At 48.8% G+C, this 9,768-nt stretch overlaps 1 protein-coding gene across 1 annotated transcript in view; it reads left to right on the top strand.

The window, feature by feature from the left end:
• RPN1 (ribophorin I) overlaps positions 1-9,011 on the top strand; it is a 27,366-nt gene extending 18,355 nt beyond the window's left edge. Inside the window, exons 6-10 of the mRNA XM_023215740.1 lie at positions 1,491-1,590; positions 2,312-2,450; positions 2,669-2,788; positions 6,283-6,528; positions 8,388-9,011. Coding sequence (XP_023071508.1) covers positions 1,491-1,590; positions 2,312-2,450; positions 2,669-2,788; positions 6,283-6,528; positions 8,388-8,570 — 788 coding nt within the window. The 3' untranslated portion in view covers positions 8,571-9,011. The remainder of the gene's footprint in view (positions 1-1,490; positions 1,591-2,311; positions 2,451-2,668; positions 2,789-6,282; positions 6,529-8,387) is intronic.
• The last annotated feature ends 757 nt before the right edge of the window (positions 9,012-9,768 follow it).

The following is a 9,768-nucleotide window of genomic DNA, read 5'->3' as shown; positions in this document are numbered from 1 at the left end:
CTTTTTTTTTTTTTTTTTGAGACAGAGTCTCATTCTGCCACCCAGGCTGGAGTGCAGTGGTACATTCTCAGCTGACTGTAACCTCCCAGGCTGGAGTGCAGTGGCGTGATCTTAGGTCACTGCAACCTTCGCCTGCCAGGTTCAAGAGATTCTCCTGCCTCAGTTTCCCAAGTAGTTGGGACTACAGGCGCGTGCCACCACGCCCAGCTAATTTTTTATTCTTAGTAGAGATGGGATTTCACTGTGTTGGCCAGGCTGGTTTCGAACTCCTGACCTCAGGTGATCCACCTGCCTCGGCCTCCTAAAGTGCTAGGATTACAGACGTGAACCAGCACACCCGGCCTGAATTTTTCTAATTGTTTACATTGTTCTTGCATCACTGTGTCATTTTTTAAATACCTTTAGCTTGTTTTGGAATAGCAGGAACAGTCTCCTGGTTCGTTTTTATGGACGTCTTTCTGGCATGTTTTCATTTTCTTATAGGGATGTTCTCATTTTCATCCCATTTTTCTTATATAACTTATTCTTTTCTTTTTCCTTTTTTTTTTTTTTTTTTTTGAGATGGAGTCTCGCACTGTCGCCCAGGCTGGAGTACAGTGGCGCAATCTCAGCTTACTACAACCTCTACCTCTTGGGTTCAAGCGATTTTCTTACCTCAGCTTCCCAAGGTGCTGGAATTACAGGCATGTGCCACCATACCTGGATAATTTTTGTAGTAGAGACAGGGTTTCACCATGTTGGCCAGGCTGGTCTTGAAGTCCTGACCTCAGGTGTTCTGCCCGCCTCTGCCTCCCAAAGTGCTGGGATTACAGGCATGGGCCACTGTCTGTTGATCATTTTTAATGTGACCTTTCCAAAGGAAAGGGTGGTTTTTGTACCTTCCCAGATCTCTGCTATTTTAGTGTGGTATACTGCAAAAACATGTGACTTGATTTCTGAGCTTTCCCCTGCGTGGTTTTTGAGTTCCATTGTCCCTGTCATGCTCAATTTTGATTGTGTTGAGCAGTTTCTCCTCATTGTAGGGCACTGTCCCAGAAGGTGAGTTCTGCTCTCAGGGACTAGACTGCTGCAGACTCGTGACCTTCTGCAGGCCTGTTTCACTCACCATTAGGCAGGGCACGACTGCTCCAAGTTTCAGCCACTCCTCACATTGGCCTTCTGTGCTCTCTAGGGAATCCCGGTTGTGTGTTTTGGGGTTCTGCTATTCTCAAGCACACCAGTTGCCCTGTTGCTTCTCTCTGCTTTCTCCTTTACAGACACTGATAACGTGAAGGTCTTGTGGCTGTCGGTGTTTTGACCCCCATCCCTGTCTCTGTGTTGTGTGGTTCAGTAGAGATACTTTGTTGCCTGGTTTTGTTGTAAGCATGGTCCGTGGGTTTTTGGTTTTGCTGTCTAGTTGCTTTGTCTTTATGTGAGCCCCTGTACTTCTTTCTCTCCTGCCCATTTGATCTGTTTTCCACATCATTGCTTATGCTTGCTTGATCCTTCAGGTGACCAGTATGCACTGAAGATGAGGTTTGTAGACCATGTGTTTGACGAACAAGTGATAGATTCTCTGACTGTGAAGATCATCCTTCCTGAAGGAGCCAAGTGAGTGTGACTGTTCCTTTCCTTTGCACCTGATTTTTCTGGTTGTACCCTTGTGGTACGCTAATGGGAGCCTATGTTCTAGGGGTACAGTCTTTGTGTCACTTTGCTCTAGATTTACTTTATCAGGGAACATCTACTTGGCCTCTCTTGAGTGACATGTCCACTCTGACTGACAGAATGAGAGAGCCCTTGATTTTCTTCCTGTGGAGAACGTTCCATAGGGGAAGGATAGTTCCTCACGCAAATCCAGGCTGTGCTGTTTACCAGGAGAAGGGATAGTGGGCCTGGGCAGACAAAAGCAGGACATGTCCCCTGCCGCGTAAGAAACTCTTATTCATGTGAAGAGAAAGAACATTCAGAACAGCCCGTGAGGCATCTGTTCAAGCCCCCGAGCGACTCATTGGGTCGGGATGTACAGGAGAGCTGTGTCAACTTTGTGACTCCAAGGAGTGGGGCCAGTACCTGTGAGAACTTGGGAGTGGAAGATTCAGAGGGACAGTTGTTGTCCCAGCAGACAAGGGCTTTAAAACAGAGGGCTTTCTGGCTCTTGCTCCCCTGTCTCAAGAGAGTGGATGTTCTCCATAGCTGGGAAGGGAGCAGAGTGGAGGAGTGTAAACTTAGTGACCTTGAAAGGCCCCTTAGCCTTGGAATTCTCTGATTCTAAACCTGGTTTATCGGTGTAGTTGGTTGGAGGCTATGTTTTATTCCCATCTTCTTCCAGGAACATTGAAATTGATAGTCCCTATGAAATCAGCCGTGCGCCAGATGAGCTGCACTACACCTATCTGGACACATTCGGCCGCCCTGTGATTGTTGCCTACAAGAAAAATCTGGTAGAACAGCACATTCAGGACATTGTGGTGAGTGGCTCCACTGTTTGCCTTCCATGTCATCTTCCCCAGACAGTGGGCTCTGGGGCCAAGAACTCACTCCCCGTCCCTCCTTGGGCTGGAGTCATTTGAGCTCACAGCATCTTCTGGTCTTAGGGTGGGGCAGCAGGTCAAGTGGGCCAGCCTGGGTGAATCTAGGGTCCCGTGTCCCTGCAGCTCCGATGAAGCTGTCCTCTTGCTTCTCCCAGGTCCACTACACGTTCAACAAGGTGCTCATGCTGCAGGAGCCCCTGCTGGTGGTGGCGGCCTTCTACATCCTGTTCTTCACCGTCATCATCTATGTTCGGCTGGACTTCTCCATCACTAAGGTACCCTCTCAGCCTTCTTCCTGCTTGTCATTTGTGTCCTTGGTAATATTTCACCAGCTTGAGCACTGATCCTCACAGTGATCCCAGGTCAGGATGCCATGGGCAAAAGACTGCCTGTGCTCATCCTTGCCGGAAGGGTATTTTGTTTTTTGTTGCTTGTGGTCACCAGCACAGGAGGTTAAGTCCCTGCTTCTGTCTTGTTTTGGCTCTGGAGACAGAGTAACTTGGTGAGGTAGGAAAAACGAAAAGATTGGTGCTTGTTATTCAGCTGTTTTGCTTCTTGTTATTCAGTGGAACTTGGGAGGTGGAACTCCCCTCTTAGTCCCCTCACCAGTATCCCCTCTCCCTTCCCCTGTGGTGGTTCTTTGTTGGGAGCAGAAACCACTAACCTGGCCCCATCAGCACCCTTCTCCCCACCCCCACTCTCTGCTCCCTGACAGACAGGCTCTGTGACTCCTTGGTCCTCCCAAGGCTGCACTACCGTTATCCTCAGGTCATCCTCTTGGTCTTTTCTTCCTTCTTTCCTCCATTTCTCATTCTCTCATTGTTCCTTAGGGCTCTTGGCGCCATGCTCCAGGGTAGGCACTAGTACCAAGCACTTATTGTAGTCAGGTGGGTGAGGCCTGGGGGAGGAGATGAGCATAGCTGGTGCTTGAGGACTGTGGGAATGTGATGACAGGCACAGGGTGTGCTTTTTTTTTTTTTTTTTGAGATGGAGTCTCGCTCCGTCTCTAGGCTGGAGTGCAGTGGCGCTATCTCCGCTCACTGCAACCTCTGCCTCCCAGGTTTGAGCGATTCTTCTGCCTCAGCCTCCTGAGTAGCTGGGACTACAGGTGTGCATCAAGGGTGTGCTTTGAGTGGGGCAACCTGGGAGGCCCCAAGGCTACCCTGAGGAGGTGACAGGCAAAGAAGGTGGGGAAGGGCATTCAGCTGGAGGGGCTGATGTTTGTGAGACAGCAGGGAGGGGTTTTGGTGGGACCTGTGAGCAAAGATGTTGATCCAGCTGAACTGTGTGGGTCCATTTATATGCAGATGTTTTTCTTTTCTTTTTTTTTTTTTGTTTTTTGAGACGGAGTCTTGCTCTGTTGCCCAGGCTGGAGTGCAGTGGTGTGCTCTCGGCTTGCTGCAACCTCCGCCTCCTGGGTTCAAGCAATTCTCCTGCCTCAGCCTCCTGAGTAGCTGGGACTACAGGTACGTGCCTCCACACCCGGCTAATATTTTGTATTTTTAGTAGAGACAGGGTTTCACCGTGTTAGCCAGGATGGTCTCAATCTCATGACCTTGTGATCCGTCCGCCTTGGCCTCCCAAAGTGCTGGGATTACAGGTGTGAGCCACTGTGACTGGCCAGATTTTTTTCAATCAAATGCAGATAGGAAATACAATACCCAATACAGTGTTTGAGGGATCTGAAACCAAATGTGTGGAGCGTTGACTTTCTGTTTGCTTGGGTTTTTTTTTTTTTTTTTTTTTGAGACGGAGTCCCGGTCTGTCGCCCGGGCTGGAGTGCAGTGGCCGGATCTCAGCTCACTGCAAGCTCCGCCTCCTGGGTTCACACCATTCTCCTGCCTCAGCCTCCCGAGTAGCTGGGACTACAAGCGCCCGCCACCTCGCCCGGCTAGTTTTTGGTATTTTTTAGTAGAGACGGGGTTTCACCATGTTAGCCAGGATAGTCTCGATCTCCTGACCTCGTGATCCACCCGTCTCGGCCTCCCAAAGTGCTGGGATTACAGGCTTGAGCCACCGCGCCTGGCCTATGGTTGGGTTTTGCAGGGCTAACTACAGGACTTGAGTATGTGCAGATAGTCGGAGAGTGGGGGACCTGGAAGAATAACTCTGTGTGTGTGTATGCATGTGTACATGCGTACATGTATGCGTGTGGGTGTGTGTGTAATTATTTTTGCTGAATCATTGGAGGTTAAGTTGTGGACATTGTGTCTCTTTACCCTGGAATAGTTGAGCATGTGTGTAGCCTGAGAGCAAGGGTATTCTCTTACATAATCACAATACAATGATCAAATTCAGGACATGTAATGTTGCTAAAAATCTGGTAGAACAGCATGTTCAGAACTTTGTGGTGAGCGGCTCCACTGTTCTGCCTTCTGTGCCTTCTTCCTCAAAGAATGGGTAGTGTAATTAATTAATTAGTTAATTAATACTATTAACTGGCCAGTTAATTAGTACTGTTGACCAACATGGAGTCCATAATTTTGCTGACTGTCCCCTGATCAATCGTAGCTCACTGCAGCCTGAAACTTCTGGGTTCAAGCCATCCTCCCACCTCATCCTCCCAAGTAGTTTGGGAGCATGCCATCATGCCCAGCTAATTAAAAAAAGTTTTTTTTTTTTTTTTTCCAAGACAGAGTCTCACTCTGTTACCAAGGCTGGAGTGCAGTGGCATGATCAGGGCTCACTGCAGCCTCGACCTCCTGAGCTACAGTGATCCTCCCATCTCAGCTCCCTGAGTAGCTGGGACTACAAGCATGTGCCACCATGCCTGGCTAATTTTTTGTATTTTTATTAGAGACGGGGTTTCGCCATGTTGGCTAGGCTGGTCTCGAACTCCCGGACTCAAGCAGTCTGCCTGCCTTGGCCTCCCAAAATGTTGGGATTACAGGTGTGAGCCACTGCACCTGGCCAACAATTTTTTTTTTGTAGAGATGGAGTCTCATTATGTTACCCAGGCTGGTCTTGAACCCCTGACCTCAAGTGATCCTCCTGCTTCAGCTGCCCAAAGTGTGGGGATTATAGGTGTGACCCACCATTCCTGGTCCTTTCTTTGTGTTTAATAACCTGACATTTGTAGTGTAGAGACCACTTAGTTTTATAGAATGTCCCTTAATTTTGGTTTATCTAATGTTTCCTGCTGATTAAATGGGCAAGACTGCTGTAATGTATATGCAGGGCACACTGACATTATCATCCTTGTTCACATCTATCTGTCTGCCTTACTGGACTGTGAAGTGAAATGTCTGCTTCATCTTTTTCTTTTCTTTTCTTTTTTTTTTGAGATGGAGTTCACTCTGTCGCCCAGGCTGGAGTGCAGTGGCACAATCTTGGCTCACTACAACCTCCACCTCCCAGGTTCAGGTGATCCTCCTGCCTCAGCCTCCTGAGTAGCTGAGATTACAGGCGCCCACCACCATGCCCGGCTAATTTTTTTTTTTTTTTTTAGTAGAGATAGGGTTTCACCATATTGGTCAGGCTGGTCTTGAACTCCTGACCTCGTGATCTGCCCACCTTGGCCTCCCAAAGTGCTGGGATTACAGGCATAAGCCACCAGGCCCGGCAGGTCGGCTTCATCTTTATGGCCCTAGTTTTGCCCATTGCTGAACCTGGTCCAGATAAGGTGTCAGTAGGGGTTTGACTCTGACTTTCCAAGAAGGTGGCATGTCTTTTTTTGGATGGCTGGTGGTGGCAGATGTTCTTTGGGAGATAAGATCAGAGTGGACCCAAGCCTGGATGTTGTCACACATGGTGCCTCTCCTTCCTTCAGGATCCGGCCGCAGAAGCCAGGATGAAGGTAGCCTGCATCACAGAGCAGGTCTTGACCCTGGTCAACAAGAGAATAGGCCTTTACCGTCACTTTGACGAGACTGTCAATAGGTACAAGCAATCCCGGGACATATCCACCCTCAACAGTGGCAAGAAGAGCCTGGAGACCGAACACAAGGCCTTGACCAGTGAGATTGCACTGCTGCAGTCCAGGCTGAAGACAGAGGGCTCTGATCTGTGCGACAGAGTAAGTGTCGGTAATCACTGAGTCGCTTGGCTTGGGGCTCTCCATGCCTCACTGCTCTGTCTAGGGCAGACACTGGGCAGCTCTCTTGCTTACCTGCATGCTTGTGGGATGAGACTGCATCTGGCCATAGCTTTTCATGTGGTGCCAATCCTTGTGGAGGAACAAGGGATTTTGGGGTCCTGGTTATGAGCTGGGTGTGGAGGGAGCTCTGCCAGCCTCCTCAGCACTGTGTGCCCTTATGGCCAGTGTAGCTGCATCCTCTCCTGGAGGCCAGGCTGTTGTAGGTCCCAGGCCGCTTATGTCGTGGTAAAATGAACCTAGACTTTAGAATCAATAGGTTTGAATCCAGGCTCTGATTCAGAGTTCGTAAACCTGGCCAAGTCACCTAACTTCTGTGCCTCAGTTTCCTCATCTGTAAAATGAGAATGCTGTTAGCCCCTCATAGGGGTTGTGAGTGTGAAATGAGTTAATGCATGCAAAATATTCAGAACCCTGCCTGATACAAGCTATGTAAAGGAGTTATCTGTAAATGAGGATAGTAACCTTTTCGCAGAGGTGCCCCTCAGAGTCACTGACTCCCCTGTCCACTTCCTGGCATTTCCCTCTCCTCACCCTATGTGAATTTCCTCATAGCGCCTACCACTTTTTTCGCTCTATCGCCCAGGCTGGAGTGCAGTGGCATGATCTCGGCTCACTGCAAGCTACGCCTCCTGGGTTCACGCCATTCTCCTGCCTTAGCCTCCCCAGCAGCTGGGACTACGGGCGCCTGCCACCACGCCTGGCTAATTTTTTTGTATTTTTAGTAGAGATGGGGTTTCACCATGTTAGCCAGGATGGTGTCAGTCTCCTGACCTCGTGATCTGCCCGCCTTGGCCTCCCAAAGTGCTGGTATTACAGGCATGAGCCACCGCACCCGGCCTCACTTTTTTTGGTTGTTGTTTTTAAGACAGGGTTTCACTCTGTTGCCCATGCTGGAGTGTAGTGGCGCAATCTCAGCTCACTGCAATCCCCACCTCTAGGCTCAAGCAATCCTTCTACCTCAGCCTCCCAAGTACCTGGGATCACAGGTGCACACCACCATGCCCAGCTAATTTTTTTGTATTTTTTGTAGAGATGAGGTTTTGCTATGTTGCCCAGGCTGGTCTTGAACTCCTGAGCTCAAGTGTTCTGCCTGCCGTGGCCTTCAAAGTGCTGGAATTACAGATGTGAGCCACCATGCCTGGCCCACACTTACCACTTTCTGAAACAATTTATTCTTCTACTTAAGTGTTAATTATATGTCAGCATCTAAGGGCAAGATCCCTTATCTGTCCTTAGTGCTGTTTTCTGGAACCTAGAATTGTGCCTCGCGCCATGGCTCACTAATTTGTTGAATGTTGAATGAATGTGTCTATACCAGTCCTCAGTGTGACATATAGTAGGTGACAATGGCTGTCACCCCCCCTTCCCTGGCCATTGATCTTTTGACTAATTGAATCCCTGGACCTAATTTGGCAAGCTGCAGGGAAAGAAGTGACGTTTGTAGAGGAGCTGCTATGTGCCAGGGCGCATGCCAGGTGCTGCCAGGTACTTTCACACTCAGTCCTCAGAGTCCTGGAACGTAGATGAGGCCCAGGGATGGTGCAGGGCTTGTGTACAAGGGCGTAAGAACAGGGCTTGTGGGTGGTGAAGTTGGCATTTGAAGCCAGGCCTATCTTCCTCCATAGCCAGCCCTGCTGCCCTGGGACACTGTGCTGTTGGCTGCATTTGTGGCTGATCCCTGTGGAGCTCTGGGGTCTATAAGCCTGGGAGATGGTGGGGCCTGCTGAGTGGGGTGGGAGGATCGCTCACAAGTCCTGCCCTGCTCTTACCTCGGCCAGGTGAGCGAAATGCAGAAGCTGGATGCACAGGTCAAGGAGCTGGTGCTGAAGTCGGCGGTGGAGGCTGAGCGCCTGGTGGCTGGCAAGCTCAAGAAAGACACATACATTGAGAATGAGAAGCTCATCTCAGGAAAGCGCCAGGAGCTGGTCACCAAGATCGACCACATCCTGGATGCCCTGTAGCCCCTGCCCGCATCCTCAGGGGGGCCCAGGGTGCCTGTACTTTGCAGTGGCAGGCGGCATGGGTGGTAGTGGGAGGTTGTGCATGGAGGCCAGTGAAGGCTGACATCTGTAAAAGGCCTTCAAGGAAGAGAAACCAGGCCCTGCCTCAGGCAGTGTGAGAAGCTTGCTGTTTGTCCTTAAATCTTTACTTTTTTTTTTTTAAAAAAAGAAAACTTAAAAAAAACTCCCATTAAAAACAAAACATCTTTGTGTTTTGAACGAAGGAATTTTCAATATTTGATTGGTATTCTGTTATGAAGCTAGGATATTTTTTCAGCCTATAAAGCCCCCTGTTTTATGCCCTTCTAATTCCTGATGTTTGGTTATTTTGTGAGTGCATGTGTGTTTTTTTTTTTAAAGCGTGTGTGAACAAATGGAAATAAAGCAGGGACTATGAACATTTGTTTTTGGTCTGTGGAAGATCTCTCATAATTCTTAATTTTGGGAATAGTGCTTTTATCAAGTGCTTTTTATTCATTAAATAATGGATTTGCTTCTCAGCAGGTTTGTAAGGCAAGTATTTACATTTTACTTATTAGAACACTGAGGTATTCTAGTACCAGAGTGTTGAAAGAGGTATCAGAGTGTTGAAAGAGGTGAAGTGGCTTAGGTCACAGAATGGAATAGTGGAGTGAGGCCTCCGTTTTTGTAGTTTTTGCATCCTTCCTGTGAGTCATGTTTTACTCAGCATCAAGGCAACAGTGATGAGCACAGCAGAGATGGTTCCTCTCAAGGGGCAAGGGATTGAAAGGTCGGGTGGAGAATCGACAGTGTCAGTGAGTGCCAGGCTTTCTGCCCCTCTTTCCTCTCTGCAGGGGTTCACTCCCTGTCTCCACTGAATGAATTCCTGCTCAGCCTCAAGCAACATCTTAAGGTTACCTTGTCAGAAAGCTATCCACGGCCTGCCACACTCAGTCGAGTCCTGTGGTACCCTCTTGTTTTCCTTTGTACCTCTTCTCCACCTCATATACCACAGTTGGAATGTGTGTGATGACTGAACTAGCTTCAGTAGGGCAGGGGTTTTATCTGATGTGCTCATCTTTATGTTAACAGCTAGGTGTTCAGACCAATCTATGACATGTAGTTGGGTTACTGAATGTTTGCATGAGTGGCTTACAGACAGCCTAAATATTGGCAGGTGGGTTGAGGGATTACTGGG

The sequence above is a fragment of the Piliocolobus tephrosceles genome, chromosome 2, assembly GCF_002776525.5.
Source record: "Piliocolobus tephrosceles isolate RC106 chromosome 2, ASM277652v3, whole genome shotgun sequence".
Taxonomy (NCBI): Eukaryota; Metazoa; Chordata; class Mammalia; order Primates; family Cercopithecidae; genus Piliocolobus; species Piliocolobus tephrosceles.
This window is presented reverse-complemented; position numbering and strand designations above follow the sequence as displayed.